Raw genomic sequence first — 17,500 nt, 5'->3', positions numbered from 1 at the left:
GAGATAGAGGTCGTTGAATATGCAAAGTTTCCATAGTATTTCACATCACATTAGGGTAATAAAAATAGTATAAGGTCAATTAGATTGCTTTTATCTATCATATTGAGAGTATTGTATCATATCTTACTATCGATTCTATCGATTTAGTAAGTATGCATACCGAACAAATCATAATCGATTATTCGATTGCAATAATCGATTATATTGCTGAATATAAGGAATTGAATTAACAATCAAATGATAGTAATGATGGTAATCAAAAAAATCGATTAATCGAATTGTTAATCGATAAATCGTTATTTGGCAATATCGATTAATAATCGATCCATGATCGATTATGCGACAATACTACAGCTTAACTGGTAGAAATCCCATTGAAACATGACTGTGTTCATGTCATTTCTCTAAATGGTACCTAGGTATGGTCCTACGCTTATAATGTAAAACATGGTTGAAATAACCATTTGTTGGCCCCACTCCTGAACTGTTGGACATAATAATGGATAAATGACTTAAATATTTAAAATATAAGTAGATAAGTATATTAATTAATAATATTTTTTGTTTGCGCAATAATGCACCTATTACTATTACACATTATGTCAATTTCCAAGCAAACCCGGGAGTTTTTGGTAGTTATTTATATGAAAATATATTTCTGATATTAAGTCCTAACAAATAATAGTAGTTACATTTCTGTTGGTTTTACGCCCAGATTCCATAGAAAAGTGCCCATCATCCTTTTATATCTTTGTTGAGATGATTTTAAACGGTTACAATATTGTGTAGAAAAAGTAAGTAACTAGTGATTATTACATTAACAATTAAATATTAAACATCCAAAACTACGATTTTTTTAAAATGAATATTAGTAATTTGCATTGTACAAATTACTAATAGTCCCGTTAGCCCCTCGTACCAAGCTAAATATGCTTGTGTTACGAGTGTGGCTCACCACAATAGTCGAGCGGCGGAGATCGAACTCGCGTTCCTCGGATCACGAGTCGGCCAGTCCGACCCCTTCACCGTTCGGCTATCGTGGCTACAATGACGATTATACTTCTAACATCTAGTTAAAAAAGGCCTAAGGCCAAGATTACAAATATTACCAGCTCGCTTTTCCAGTCATTTTTCTAATGTCAAAAATTTTCCGAAAAATACTCAACAGTCTTACACGTTCCCAGACCTAGCTCAATGACCAAATAAAAGTTGCAAAATAGCATTTTTTCAATAGCCTAACTTTTCAAAACCTAAGGCTAACAAAATAACTCTTAAAACTAAAGAATGTAGTTAAATTATTACGTTATCTAAATCACTAGTTAAAAAAAACACAAATTAACCACAGCCATTACGAACGAGATCTATCCAGGAAATCTTGGAAATTAAAATAATAATTCGTGAAAATGAAAATGTAAATTTTTTTTTTCCATTATTTTCAACCCTGTATAGGGCACGAAGTGTACAAATCATTTACCAATCTTACGATTAGCGGATAACGTGCAAATCAGTGTGCGACAGTCTCCTGTAAAAAATAAACTTATATTTTTTTTATTATAATCAATTTATAGCTCATATTATACTTAACTAAATAAAGAGTACACTATTTTAATTGGTCATTGATTTAGGTCAATCCAGTCAATTTTGAATCCTTATAATTAAGATTAATTTATACAGGGTGTAAACGACAAGTCTGAAAACTAAAATGTCTCGAAACAGTTTTTTTTAAATAATTGTATCATAGTGACAATTATTATTCGTTGTTTATGACCTTATGGCAAGACAACAGCTTAAGGTTCAGAATAACGTTTCTTACCTACATATTCCCACTGCTGTTTAAAGTCGTAGCATTCATCAACCTGTTTTTTACACCCTGTATATTATGGTATCACTTAATATTAAACATCAAAAATACGAATATACGTTTAATATCTATAGATCGTTTTATCCACGAAGACGCGCCTCACCAATCTTTGGTCGAGGGAAGCGCGGGGTGCGGGGAATTTTTGATCCGAGCAATTCGAGCGTCATTATTGTAGTGTGCGTGTGCACTCAATTTAGCGTGTACCGACAACACTCAAACATTAGCGGAAGAATGGTGAGGCGCATCTTCGTGGATGAAACAATCCCTACTAACGTTTAAAACCTTAATATTAAAGATAAATGCATAGTAATTATTATATCCTTATATCTAAGAAGAATACACCTCTAATTTCTGTCGATGATCAAAATAACTTTTTTCATAAAAATCACCAAAACTGTAATTTAATTATTTTAAAATTGAATATGATAGTTCTTTACTAAGACGTTAATGCTTTATTAGGCCTGCAAAAACTGTTGTCTTAAAAAGTTTTACCCGACTACTGTGTCAAAAGGAGAGTAATGTTTTACGAGAGTATTTAACTGGACTCATTAGTTAATTTGAAATGGAAAACTTGATCATCGACAGACAATCGGAGGAATCTCAAAAAATCTGTTCACAGTGAGTCAAAGGAATTTATCGAAAGAACTAATACAAATTCGCTTTAGAATCAGTTCTTTAAGAAAGTTACATTTGAGCCTGCGTCAAAACATGGCGAACGGTTTTTGGAAAATGTTATAATATAGTTCCCTCACACCCTGTATGATTAAAAAGGTGATTAATACAGGCTGAGGGTTTTCATAAAATTTACCAAAAATCATGTAGTCTAGTAACCATAGAATTTTGGTAGATAAGGTGGTGTCAACCATACCACACCATACCATGCAATGTTGTTAAAATGACATCGTAACATCATCAAAAATCAAAATTAACAAGAATTATTTATAGACATACCAATAAATAAAAGTAGGATTTGTATCCTTCAAAAATGGCACATTCTATGGCTGTTTTATAGCTGCGAAAATTATATAAAATAATTGGCTTTGGCTTACAAATGTGTGCTTCTGTCGAAGGTAGTCGTCGTCATGGCGTTTGGGCTCTCTGCATTGGATTACCTGTGGCAAAAGAGAAAACGTGTGTGAAATTAAAGGTACTAAAGCCTGGTCCGTGAGCACGTAGAATACCGTCCAATGACCCCAAGCTACCCATCCCTATCGCTCGCGCGTAATTATGTTGCTGTCGCGACTGTGCGACGGGCTCCCGCAGTGAGTGTGCGAGCGCGACAGCAACATAATTCACGGACCAGGCTTTAGAGGCTGTCGGAACATTTCCCTGGGCCGTGTTGCAGGGGACATCTTTAAAAACCCCTATAGGCGGGGGCTGGCGGGACGTTTGCCCGGGCCCATTCTTTGGAGGGTCGCGGTAATCCTCTGGTCAGCAGAGCTGACTGAGCAGCGGCATAGAGCAGACCGTAACCCGCTACGGCGGGCCGGGGGTCCTGTTGTACCAGGGCCACGAAGAGAAAACTTCTATAAAAACAACTAGAGGATTCCCTCGAAGCCGGAGAGTTACCTCGTGAGCGAGCCTATATAACCTGAGGCGGAGCTGCAGACGAATGTCCAAGCTAGGACAATAACTCGCGGTTCCGTTTATTTGGGCTCCGGTGGACACCTCGTGTTTTAGGGGGTAGGCCCCGCCTTTAGTGAGCAGGCGGGGAGAGTCCTAAGTTCCTAACCCACTGATCGTCCCCATCGGCCAGTATATGCGCAAAGCATTTCCCGACGTTAAAAAAGGTTGTTGTTTAATCTAATCCCAACTAATCCCAACTAATATTATAAATGCGAAAGTAACTCTGTCTGTCTGTCTGTTACGCTTTCCCGCTTAAACCTCGCAACCGATTTTGATGAAATTTGGCATAGAGATAGTTTGAGTCCCGGGAAAGAACATAGGATAGTTTTTATCCCGGTTTTTGAAACAGGGACGCGCGCGATAAAGTTTTTCTGTGACAGGCAAAATTCCACGCGGGCGAAGCCGCGGGCGGAAAGCTAGTTAGATATAAAAGAGATAATTACTTGGCTTAAAATTCCCGCTTAGTGACGCCAGCATAGTATTTATTATTCACTATAATATCGACATATTATAGTAAGTAAATGCAAGAAGACATCTTAGGCCCCTTGCCCACGGAGACTTTTTGTAGCGATGCAGTAGCGATTCTGGCGCGACATCGATAGAGTCGCAATGCGGTCGCTAGCTGTGTGCACTCGCCCACATAAACGCGCTTCTGTCGCGATACAAACGCGATTCAGTAACCCTCCCTCCGTTCTGTCTCCAATGTCGTCCGACACGGTCGCGCGTTTGCATCGATACAGTCGCGCGTTAGTAGCGCGTTGGCAATTGGCATCGCTTCTGTAATGCGACTAATGCGCGTTAGTAGCGATGCTGTCGCTCGTTTACGAAAAGCGCGACAGCATCACTACAAAAAGTCGCCGTGGGCGGGGGCCCTTAAGCTGAGTAATTTATCTATTTTAATATCTAATTAATTATGGATTTCCGCAAAGTGATGCTTGATGCTTTTTTTTTCTTTATATTATCCACAACGAGGAAGCTCTTGGCCTGTATCTCACCTGATGGTAAGTGACGATCAGGCCGAAGGTGGAAGCGAGCTTCACCCGGAATCCTCAACCACGGAGGAACTGGCTATCTTACCTCTAACTGCCGGAACACAACAATGCTGTTAACATTGTTGTTATGGCGACAGACTTAGGTAAGATGGTGGTAGCTAGCCAGGCGGACTTAGAACAAGCCCTACCACCAACCGAACCGAACAGGAAAATCTGCCCGCACTGGGGCCTTACCACTAGACCACAGAGGCGGATATTAGTGTCTTACCAATTCGTGAAGTAGTCCTCGAAACGGTGTCTCGTGTTGCGGTGGCGGTCAGCGACGCCCATGAAGTCCCCGAGGTTGGGCGAGCGCTCCCACTGCACGCGGGCCACCTGCGAGAAACATTCATCGTTACCATATACAGCATTAGTTCCCAAACTTATTTGAGACGCTCTCCCCTTTTCAACCATACAAAAAATTCCGCGCCATACAAATTTTTGGTAGCATCCAACGCCATCCTGCTACCTTTATGAGGTCTTTGGTCAACCGCATATAGATGAAGCGAACTGCGTTGACTTCAACCTGACCGCGAAGGCATCCAGTAAGGCGAATCGTTAGATATTAAATTAGATAAAATTACTTAAGTTAGCTTAAGATTTAAGCTTAGTGACGAACTTATCCGGCGGAAGTCTTAAGCTAAGTAATTTTTATCTTTATTATGGATTTCCACAAAGTAACGCCTGTTACTGTTAAATAGGCGAATCGCATATTACCCAATTTATAAACTCTTTCTCTAATGACCCGACCGGGAATGGAACATAGCTGCATAGGACCAAACCATAAAATTATTATTCCTTCGGAATATAGCAACAACCACGAGCTGTCAAACGAAACCGATTTTGAATGACACTTGTGTGAACTGTCAAATAGTTGCAAAAAACGGTTCTGTTTGTCGACGTACGACGTCCACCCACAAGGTGGACCGACGACCTCATAAAGGTAGCGGGAAGGCGCTGGATGCGGGCCGCTACCAACCGGCCATTGTGGAAATCATTGGGGAGGCCTAAGTTCAGCAGTGGACGTCCTGTAGCTGAAATAATGATAAGTTCTTTGTTGCTCTATTCCGCTACGGGACTATTCCCACCTCTCGTTCCCACCACTGCAACTCCTGTGTAGCCTGGATTTACAGCTTGACCGCCACAAAAACCCAACCAATGAAGGTCAAGTTTGTCCCGGGGGAAAGATAAAATGTCATTGGACCCGCAACGAAATTAATCAGAAGAACATAGGAGGAGTTCGAAATTAAGGTTCGACTTCATTGCAAAGCGGATGACAGGTGACAAACAAAGGTATATTCTTGTCGGCCGTTTGNGTGGTCGCCACTCGAGAACTTTCCTGCCCCAACGGCCATCGTCTCTACGAGCTATGTGCCCCGCCCACTGCCACTTGATTTTAGCAATTCTGCGAGCTATGTCGGTTACTTTAGTTCTCCTGCGGATCTCCTCATTTCTGATTCGATTACGCAGGGAAACTCCGAGCATAGTCCGCTCCATCGCCTTTTGCGTGACCTTGAGCCTTCTTATGAGGCCCATAGTAAGCGACCACGTCTCAGATCCGTATACTATCACTGGCAACACACATTGGTCGAATACTTTCGACTTGAAAAAATTTTTACTAAGTGGAATTCACGTTTCGGCCCTGTCAATTGACCCGACCGGGAACGTAACATAGGACCAAGCTTACCTGCGTGAGATGTTGCGCCAGACGCCACTTCATGTTGTACTTCTGGTCTAAGTGCGTCCGCGACTTGAGGTGCTCCATCATTCCCGTCCAGTTGATCGACACCCAGCTGCAAATCCCGCAGTGGTAGGAGTTGCGACGCAACTGCGATTATGGACATAATCATCATTTATTTACTTAATTATTGAGAAAAAAATACAAACACCAAAAATACATAAGAGAATCAAAGATTTGACACACTAGATGCGGTCTGCTGTCAAGTCAAAGTGAACGCAGCCCGCAATATCCGCCCGCAGAACGCAGTGTGGCAAATGGCAAATCTCTCTACCACTTAACCATTAGGCCAAACAAAAAATTAAGTATTACAAATTATTAAATAGACTAAAGTCCGGTCGCCGAGCACGTAGAATTTCATCCAATGACCCCGAGCTACCCATCCTTACCGACCGGCCGACTCACAGTCGCGACAGCAATATATAATTATGCTCGGGGTCATTGGACGAAATTCTACGTGCTCGGCGACCGGACTATACATTATAATAATAACATGATTAGTTAAGATTTGAGTCGACTGCCTCTTTATTTTTTTAATAAACAATGTATTTAGTATAAATATTATAAATAAATAATTTAAGTTAAATAATTTGAGTTACCTCTCGCACAAACTCATTTTCCAATGACACAAGCACCTTAGAATCGGCCACACGTGTGATGTGTTCTGTGGACACCTTATGTGCGTCAATTTGCCCCCGTTCAAGATCCTCATCACAAATGTAACATCTCAAGCTCACAGAGCTCATCAACAAATAACTCATCATGGTGATGTCAAACTTCTCGTTGAGAATGACATCTTTCCTTATACTGTCCTCCAAACCCATCATTGAAGTGACGTAGTCTCTCAATTTCACCTTGTGAAATTGGGGCACTAGCTCCGCTGGATTATTACCACTCCTAATTGCTAAATTGTTTAGATGCCGCGTTCCATTAACGTGTTGTTTCACACTTTTCAACGAAATGGGGAGGTTGACTCGGCACAGCTCGCAATGCCTTTCCCCGCCTTCTATCATTATTATTCTATTTAAATCCAAAAAACTTTGTATGTCATCTTCCACTTCTGGTGCCTTCCTACACAAGGGCCTTGGCAACGCATCATAGTGTTCCTTAATATGTTGCCGAATTGCAGTGAATTTTAGATCCATTGTTTTTGAGCACTTCTTACATGTTGCTATGTTAGTCACAAAGTTAACACTTATACCATAGGCTTGGAATTCTTCATACAAATCAATAATTACGTCTCGATCATTGCTAGTAGCAGTCACAGCAGAAGCATTTTGAGTATCTGGCTCATCTTCAGAGTTGGACTTGTCAATGTTGATGCCAATGTTTTCCTTGATATTGTCTTTTTCGTCGCCTGTTTTACTGCCACCACAAGCATTTTCACTCTCTGGTAGGCGCCTACAGATGTCTTTAGGCTCAGACTTGTTAACGTTTTGACCATTGTTGTGGGGTTTGGGCGAAGAATCCTTGAAGAATCCTCCAATGTCTTTTTCATCAGCAGTTGCCTTTCCGCCACTAGCATTTCCACTGTCTAGCTTATCTTTAGGCTCAGGCTTGTTAATATTACCGCCATTGTCATGGAGTTTAGGCGAAGAATCCCTCATTTTGCCTTTTTCTTCAGCTGACTTTTCATCACTAGTTTTTCCAATTTCTGGCTTATCTTTAGTCTCACTCTTGTTAGTATTTAGACCGTTCTTATGGAGTTTAGGGGATGCTTCCTTAATTTTGCCTTTTTCATCGCCAGCTGCCTTTCCAGCGCTAGCTTTTCCACTATCAAGCTGATCTTTAGGCTCGGGCTTGACTTTTTGATTGCCAGTTGCACTGCTACCACCAGCATTCCCACTGTCTGGCTCAGAATTTTCATCTTTGCTCATTCTGTCCAACCTTTCTTTGTGCATTTTTAGGATAGTGATATGGTGTCGACCTGCCACGTGCGCGGCGGCCGCAGATGTCTCCATGCTCCAATCACACAGTAGGCACATGCTCTTCCCATCGTCCTGCGAGACGATATAGTTTTTAGCACCCAGGACGCCGCATATGAATGCTTCATTTTCCACATAAGTATTGTTTGTGGATTTCTTCGATTCATTTTTCTTAGTCTTACTGTCAGTTTTTTTCTTTTCGTCAGCTTTCTTTTTTTCCGGCGGATTTAAAATGTTCAGGAAGGCACGACCCGCGTCATTTCCAATGCTCGTCGTGGCACGACCCGCGTCATTTCCAATGCTCGTCGTGGCACGACCCGCGTCATTTCCAATGCTCGTCGTGGCACGACCAGGGTCATTTCCAATGCTCGTGGCACGAGCGGCATCCTTGCCAGTGTTCGTTGTGGCATGATCGGTACCACTTTTAAGGTTTAGAATGGCACGACCGGCTTCGCGACATTTCTCCACCATTTTTATATGACCTGGTTGCTCAATGTGAGTCGATAAGGTACTGGACGCCAATACCAGATTACAAACCATACATTGATAAGAACTTTCATCAATCTGAAAGTCAATTACAATACATAATTAAGTTTACAGTGGCAAGTACGATGAAACAATAAAATTTAGCTCATTTTAAGACATACATAGTAAACATTACGAATACTTACATTTCGGTATACCATGTTATCTCCCAAAAACTCAATTTTCTTTGTGATTAAGTTGAAAATATGACTGTGCAGGTTAAGATGTTTCAACTCATCATAATATTCAACATTGCATATAGCACAAGTATCTTCCACAAAGCCATTCCAGGATCTATGATTTATGTAAATGTCATCGAACACGATCACTGAATCATTGACTCGCTTAATCAGAAGGAAGCCACGGTTTTGCTCATGCTCTGGTATAGTAATGTGCAGATTGACCTTTGCAGGAGTACAAAGTACGAGATTGCAAAACTCACAGTAGTAGCCTAATGTGACCTGCAAGTGGGGATGTTTCAAAATTACTTGAGCAAATAATAATTCATGATGACAACGGTAGGTAATATGCATGATCTATCATGCTTTTCAACAGTTGAAAATACATACATAACACATTACTACATAGTAGGGTGTCGCTTATTTTTCAAAGTTTTAAATTTATAACGCATAGGTCTTCATTTTATTCGTTTGCCTCTAAAGCACTCGGAAATAAATTTTTACCTTATTTGGAGTACGATAACCCGTGCCGACTTGCATCGAAACATGTTGCGCGGCAGTAGCGGTGCGTATTCGCGGTGTTTGTCATTTGTTCTCAATTAATCTCGCGATTAACACCTATTGTTTGACATTTAGAAGATGGCTGTGGAATTAAGAAGCAATAAAAAAAGTATTGTCGGGGACGTAAATTTATCAAATAACAGGCACAAAGTTACCGTTAATCGTCAAGTTTTTGCAGTAGTTAATTAAATGCTATTGAAAGCTCTAATCTCATCATTCGGGAGTGTATTATATTTTGGAAAAAGCTATAAATCCTACCAGAGCCTAACTGTGTAAAAAAACTTGCGGATCTTCACCATGCTTATAGGGAGTTGCAAAAAAAATAAAAAATAAAAAATAAATCAAGATTTATAAGCACCGCGGTGAGGAGGATTTAAAAACAAATAAAATATTTATACAAAAACAAATAAAACCAAGGCGTCCAGAGTGTTAAGGTGCAGACAAAAAGTTAGTCAAGAGAGTAGTAAGTGCAAGACAAAGAAAATTAAATAAAAAATAGAGCAAATGTGTTTCGGAGGTTTATCGTCATCTCTTACTATCTACGCAAGATGCTATACAAACGCAAGGACATCACGACCAGCTTACCAGCTCTGATGAAAACCTTAAAGAACTCTTGACATCCACTTTCCAAAAGGAATATGAGAGTGTTGACAAATTGATTTCTAAAGCAGCCCTGAGCAAGTTTAGTCAACATCTTTGGTACTTCATGTCAGAAGAATTGCCGTTTTATCACTCTTTGATAATGAAGGTAATGAACAAACACCGTCAATATTGTAGTAAAAGTACAAAGAGAGAGTATGTATGATTCTTGGAAGAGATACATTCCATCTGAAGAAGGTATGATTATTTTTATGGTAAATAGGACTTAGTACTAATTTTTTATCCTGTTTTTAATGAATTGATAATAATACTGCCTTATTTATTGTTGCTGGAAAACCATTGAGTGATTTTGTGTCTGTCAAGAGTATAAATTTATTTTCTCGATTGAAAATTGATAAGAATTTCCCCCTGAGACACGTTTCCAGATGAGATAAAGATGTTGCCTATTTAAAGGCAAAAAAGTGCTTTCTTTAAGGGTAGTTAATGATACAGATGAAAGTGCTATAAAGCTTATGCAAGATTTTCATGGTTTGATCACTGCAAAGGAAAAGCAAAAGCTATTTTTGCTACGCACAGTGTAGCAAAAATCAGGCCAATATTCAGGAGCATGGAAATCTGTATCCAGAATGTAAAAAAGGGACCCTCAAAAGTAAAATATATTGTCTGATCTGTAATGTTATCTTCTTTTTATAAATATTTCATAAAACTTAAATATTTTAATTGATTTAGCTACATAATGAAAGGGGTAAAACCAGCATTTTTCAAAATCTTCAGAGCTCGGTCGGCACGGGTTAATGTTGACATAGGAAGATGAAATTTTGTATTTAAGTATGTCTGAGTAGTACGAAAAGAAATAGGGGGTATGCGTTTCAATATCTAAAAAAAATTTTTTTTCGGCCATTTAAGGNATAATGAACACATTACACAAAATTGTCATAAAAATGAGTGCTGGGGCATTTTTATTATCGCCGTCAAACTTGCCAACTGCACTAAATGGACGCGAACAGGCGAAATGACCCTATCATGAAGTGTAATTATCTTGATAATTTCGAACCCTGGTGTTTTGTGACACGTCAAATGTCAGCGAGACATTAGATATGTGCTCTGTCACATCGTAATATGTCAATTTCCCCACTCTCATATCTCAGGCACGGCACGGTAATAATATCATACAGTATTGTAACTTCATATAAACCGATAAAACGCGAGCTTTCCTTCGAATTTCAAATCTCGGGACGCGGACAAGATTCAAAAGTTAGGGGTGTCGCGAATGTGTCGAACGAACGTCGATGGCCTAGTGTTGAAAATGACTAAGGTGATTGAATTTGACTGACCGTCTTAAACGGTCAAATTTGTCAATAACTAGTCATGAAATGAAAATTATCCCAACTATTAATATTATAAATGCTAAAGTAACTCTGTCTGTCTGTCTGTCTGTCTGTCTGTTACGCTTTCCCGCTTAAACCTCGCAACCGATTTTGATGAAATTTGGCATAGAGATAGTTTGAGTCCCGGGAAAGAACATAGGATAGTTTTTATTCCGGTTTTTGAAACAGGGACGCGCGCGATAAAGTTTTTCTGTGACAGACAAAATTCCACGCGGGCGAAGCCGCGGGCGGAAAGCTAGTATTGTATAAAACCAGCTTTGGCCCACGACTTCGCCCGCCTGAAATTAAAGTAACAGGTCATTAAGTACTCCTTATGATTAGTAGATTCAAAAATTATTTTAGTATATTTTTTTAAATTAAATCTACTAATCACAAAACAACACGCATTTTTATCCTATTCCATTCACAAAGTATTTTGTTTGTCTAAATAAAATAAAAATTACAATCACAAAACTAGATAGAAATTCTAAGTAGACAGATGTAATTAGAATGGGTACTGTAGGTGAGCAGCCCTATCGCATGTTGTTATACCGCGACGTATAGCGGGGCTGTTGACATTTATTTTAAAAATATGGCCGAGTTGGAATACTGTATAGATAGTATTACCGTGGGCACGGTCTGAGGTAAGAGTAGACACCTGTAGTTGGTAGAGTCAAATCGCACAGTTATATGTATGCACACTGTTTAAGTAATTGTACAACATTTTTATTTCTTGTTCCTTAATGTTTCTTGATTTTTCAAGATACTGAATTACTAAATGAATCCAAAGAGTATTAAAACAATGAGCATACGAATAAGTAATCTAAGAAGAAAAATTTTGTTACCTTTCTGATGTTATGAGGTTTATACTTCTCAATATATGGAGCAGCATTTAAGGCTTTTAGATGAACGTCAACCTCTACATGAGTATCCAGTTCGGACTGTGTTTTTATGGGAATCTCGCAGACCAAGCATAATGCTTCTAGTGGGCCCGCAATGATGCAGTTCTTGTGCAATTTCGACCACGACATATTGAAACTAAAAAAAAATGAATTATTAGCTAATTATTAGGCTTAGTATAGCTGCAGACGTCCAACTTTTAGTTGGGTTGGATATCGACATGTATGAAAGTGTGCACATATTATTACACCAATTTGGCCAATTCTTCGAACAAATTAGAATAGGGCCCGACTATCGGCCAACTAAAAGCTTGTTTCAATAAATAAAATAAAAAATAAGTCAAAACTATAATTAACTTACGAGACTGATGTTAAAATCAAGGCGATAACTTAGATCAATATCTAAGGGCGATAAGAAGTTTTACGTATTTTTTTGCTTCAACATGAAATCTAACAATGAAAAAAGCAAATTGTGATAATATTCAATGATGAGATGCGCGACGCAACTTGCGACATGGTATAGACCAATAGATTAATCATCAATAAATTGGGGCGTCGGAGCTGCGGAGGTGTGGTCGGAGGGAAAGTATTGATTTTTAATCTAGTACTTAGTAGGCATAAATTGAAGGCAAATGTTCAATAGTTATACTTAATACAACAAAGTACATCTCGCAGTTCGCAAAACGGGGTTTGAATTTATCGTGACCGCTAGCCAGAAATATACATATCTTCACACAATTATTACAAAACTATTTTACGATTTACATACCTTGAAATTCGCTCAAATTTTCATTTCGCAAATCACAGTCGCAAACGACGAACACAAAAATAATCACAATCCGGCCGGGCAATCAATCATAGACAACTAACTACTGTTTATACCAAAGAGCATAAAAGAGGTTTATACTTTTTACCGGAAATCCCCTGATAAAAACATGAACCAATAGGAACCAATAAAATGATAGCAACTATTTTCCAAAATGTAACAAATACAAATAATGAAAATGAATGGTGAAAATTAATAAAAACTTACATTGTATTGAATTTTAACGTAATGATTAATAAACTAAATTCTATCTTTTTTATTTTGTGGAAAGTTGTTCGGTGTGCAAAACCACAGAGCACGTATGCAAAAAAAACTGTGGCTTGTCTATGGTGAGGTTGTTTGACATTTTTTCTGAAAAGCGGCGTGTTTTCAGATTTAGCATTTTTGTGTTTTTTGGTTTTAGCTCGATTACGAAAACTAAAATTAGATAGCTATGTGAGTACATCAAACGTGTTTATTGTGTATTTTCCTTCAATAAGTCGCTATAAACATATATGTCGTTAATTTCAGGGCGTCTACATCTAAACCTCGTTCGGAGATGACTCTGGAAGAGTTGGCGAAGATCGAGGAAGAAGAATTTAGCACAGGACCCCTATCGGTTCTCACGCAATCTGTGAAAAACAACACACAAGTGCTTATCAATTGCCGAAACAATAAAAAACTTCTGGGTCGTGTGAAGGCCTTCGACCGGCATTGCAACATGGTTTTGGAGAATGTAAAAGAAATGTGGACTGAAGTACCCAGGACCGGTAAAGGGAAAAAGGTAATTCATGTTATAATAGGTACATCTTTACTTGTTTACGTATTCTTAATATTATTCAAAATGTAGGTTATGTTTTTCTCAACAATGCCTGTTTACCCACCTTGTTTTGTGATTGGACTTTTATAGATATAATAATCGATGGCCAAGAAATTTAATATAACCAAATAATTTTATCATTGAGTGGACCACACTAGCCGTGTGGTGACGGCAGAGTAGAATACATTTGTCACCAACCCCTACTCTTCCCGCGGGTGTCGTAAGAGGCGACTTAGGGACTACACATCAAACAGAGAATGGGTAGCAGCGCTCTCTGAAAAACATCAATCCTTTAAACTGCGATCTCCAACCCGCCTGCCAAGCGTGGAGATTATGGCAAAACCCTCCACTATAGTGGAGGAGGCTCATAGTCCAGCAGTGGACTGTAAAGTGCTGTTGATGACTGGACCACACTAATTAAGTTTTTTTTTTTGTAATACTACTCAGTATTTTTTTAATATGCAGTTCAATATTACATCCTTAATGTTAAATTTATAATATTCATAATAATTTCAGGGCAAAGCAGTCAATAAGGACAAGTTCATCTCAAAAATGTTCCTGCGTGGCGATTCTGTAATTCTAGTGCTTAGAAATCCATTAGCGACAGCTGCTGGAAAGTAAATTTATCATAAGTTTATTCTATAAGAACTTACACAAATACCACTTGTAGACTTTGTTTAACTTGGATTTCAGTTTTTATATTGAACAATTACTTTATATCAAATTAAAACTTGTGTTCACTCACTACAAAATATGTTCTAACAACTGCAATCTTGATTTGGATGCAATGCAATTGCTTTCGGATTGTGTCTGGAATGTCGTCATCCTATTAATTAATATTACTTTTCTATAACTGCCATTATCTTTGTAATTTGGGCAAGACTGTATAGTGGCAGTTTATCAGATTATGTATTAATATAAGTCTACAATGTTGAGTGATAACTTAATTTGTTTAAGAATGAATGTGGGAGAGCCAAAATTTGTAATAAACAAATTCACCAAAATTATATTTTATTAATACCAACATTCCCTTTAGGAGTTGCATAGTTGATGACATTACTGTTATGTCCTGCATTTGCATTTCTTCTTCAAGTATTTTTATTAATATCAACTGCTTTAGGTTGTTTTGCTACTGCAGTAAGCATAGGAACACATTTTTAAGTTTTAGCTAAGAAAGGAAATACCAGGCCTCATCATTATAAGATCGGGATAGGGGTAAAGCAAACACGTTTTTGTTAAATCGCGTTTAATCATCTGATTTATTCAATCGTTACTTTAACAATTAAAAAAAAACATTTTTTACTCCTTCACTTAACCTTAAGTGCAATCCAGATAATTTTGTAAAACATGTCTCACAGTCTTGCAAAAAGCTATTTAATATTAATTACATTATCCTCAAAATAGCTGCCTTTAATATTCATCTATAACTACATTTATAACGTTCATGAAACGCCTACATAAAATTTCTTTGGTTATATTTACAATTATTTTATGTACTTCTGTTGATCTGACTTGTTACAATAACATAACAAATCAGTTTATATCACAACGGAATAAGCACTGGTGTGTGGCTTGTCATACAAAAAGCAAAATGTAATATGTATTCACCAACTAATGAAAACAAATGTGAAACTAGTTCTATTTTACGGGTTAATTTCACCAGATGAGGTATATTCACAAAATTACATGATAGAATGTTTGTTGCTTTTTTTATGAAACATAAATGTATCTACGTCTCATACAAAATGCACGTACGGAACTAGCCACATGGAAATGTTAATATACCTTTACTGAAAACTGAATTATGATGAATTTAAACTAATGATAATCAAATTTTATTATTAACTGTTTTTCTCATAATGATTCATCCACAAAAAACTCACAGAATCAGTCTTAAATTTAAAACTAACATGTTAATCAAGATATAAGTTTCATTTGGTAAATAATGCAATTTATTTTTAAAAATAATTTTCCTTTTGCAATATAACCACATAAATATTCGAATTATCTTTATCACAATCAATAATCGATTATTGTGTTTGAACAAAATCATTGTTTTGCTTTATCGTTTGCGACGTATCAGCACCATTATACATTTTGTACCAAGCTGGCAGTGGATTAATATTATATGGACGAATATTATGCACAATGTGTATTGCATTATTAACACCGAGTAGTTAATAACGTTTTTTAAGAACAACTTCCAAATTATATTGGCACTTTGGGAGCTATCGTTTATAAACTCAACAGTTGGCAGCACTAGCAAGTGACAGTACCTTACTACGCTACAGTGGCGCCAACTAGTGACTGCTAAATTGATAGCCCTGAATTTTGTGGGCGTGGTCACCGTTTGACTCTTAGCGAACCACAAATGTTTTTGTAAGTAAACCACCACGTCTTTCTGTTTCACTGTTTTAAATACGTTACGAACAATCCTACTCGGTGTTATTAATGCGCATCAATAACCTTCTTTAAAATCTGTTATACATCTGTACAAAAATAGTAACTGCTTAAGCATACACGCATTGATTTAGCACCAGTATGTATTGTTATAAAAATTAATTATGTATTTGAATTACATTATTTGGGACACTTAGAGCCGGTTTCACGAGTAGCTGATAAAGTTCCTGATAGTATATTAGTTTTAACTTATCTGCCAGATAATCTATAACTTTTGGTTTCATATAGAGATATCTGATAGAAAAAGTCACTTTATCAGAAACCGGTGTAACTGGCCGTTAGAATGCAATAATAAACTGTTTCTACTGAAAATTAATGATAAATGATACATAAATTAATATACTAATTAAATATTTAGCAGCAATACTAAAACCTTAATCTATATTTTACAGAAATCTCAAATATCTAGTTTCATTTTGTTTACAAAAATACAAATAAGCATTTCCAATAAGACACCTCTAAATTTTGATCGATTTTATCACTAAACGAATTTACGAATAATATTTACAGAGATCTATTTATATTATTTCTCGCATATTTTGTCTAAAATCACACATTTATACTTAGGCCCTTTCCAGGGCACTTACACGTCCCAAATATAGCTTGCCCTACCACCACTTCGGGACAACATATGGGCTGGTGCTGAGAAGAAGTGGCGGAAGAAACTCAGTCGCCTTTGTTTATCAACATAGTATTATGATCAGGTTTATAGAGCGCTGACTTCTTCATCCGTATGTAAAAAAAGTCAAGTTCTCGTGGTAAACAGGCATAAAGCTTGCTCACTGTCACTGTTTGACTAATAAGTGTGCGGTGACAATATTTGCCACATATTTTAATATCACACGGTGTTTAGCTACGAAAAATATGTTTTGTCCTTAATCACCTTGAAGGAACCCGATCAAGCTAACTGCGCACCACGCTGGAATGCGACTCTCCCTCGCCCACCCGCACAACTCCCCGCAATAGGCTAGTTGCCTAAAAAAATTTTTTTAGTCCGTAATGTTTAATATCAAAAAATATTGGACACGTATAATTTTATTTGTCAATCTAACAAATAATTACATAGTTATGGTGCGTTGAAGTTGCGCACGACGTCACAACGT

At 37.7% G+C, this 17,500-nt stretch overlaps 2 protein-coding genes across 4 annotated transcripts; one reads left to right on the top strand and one right to left on the bottom strand.

The window, feature by feature from the left end:
* Positions 1–1,745: 1,745 nt before the first annotated feature.
* On the bottom strand, positions 1,746–13,179 carry LOC114351236 (uncharacterized). 3 transcript variants are annotated; one of them, XM_028302389.1, is made up of 8 exons: positions 13,082–13,179; positions 12,259–12,451; positions 8,853–9,167; positions 8,532–8,745; positions 6,856–8,498; positions 6,206–6,346; positions 4,748–4,854; positions 2,955–2,973 (listed from the first exon to the last, which is right to left on the bottom strand). In XM_028302389.1, exons 2-8 carry the CDS (start codon positions 12,442–12,444, stop codon positions 2,970–2,972), a joined length of 2,610 nt encoding a protein of 869 aa, XP_028158190.1. In that variant the 5' UTR covers positions 12,445–12,451; positions 13,082–13,179; the 3' UTR covers positions 2,955–2,969. The 3 variants fall into 3 exon arrangements, with proteins under 3 accessions (XP_028158176.1, XP_028158190.1, XP_028158183.1); XM_028302375.1 differs by having other exon boundaries at positions 1,746–2,973; positions 6,856–8,745; XM_028302382.1 differs by lacking the exon at positions 13,082–13,179 and adding an exon at positions 12,674–12,849 and having other exon boundaries at positions 6,856–8,745.
* A 281-nt stretch (positions 13,180–13,460) lies between these two features.
* Positions 13,461–14,941, top strand: SmD2 (small ribonucleoprotein particle protein SmD2). The gene is made up of 3 exons (XM_028302347.1): positions 13,461–13,573; positions 13,649–13,901; positions 14,454–14,941. Coding segments are annotated over exons 1-3 (360 nt in total). The 5' UTR covers positions 13,461–13,571; the 3' UTR covers positions 14,559–14,941.
* Positions 14,942–17,500: the final 2,559 nt, after the last annotated feature.

The sequence above is a fragment of the Ostrinia furnacalis genome, unplaced genomic scaffold (assembly GCF_004193835.3).
Source record: "Ostrinia furnacalis isolate ACB-3 unplaced genomic scaffold, ASM419383v2 OfSCF0078, whole genome shotgun sequence".
In the NCBI taxonomy this organism is placed as follows: domain Eukaryota; kingdom Metazoa; phylum Arthropoda; class Insecta; order Lepidoptera; family Crambidae; genus Ostrinia; species Ostrinia furnacalis.
The sequence above is the reverse complement of the archived record's forward strand: the minus strand, read 5'-3'. Positions and strand labels throughout refer to the sequence as shown.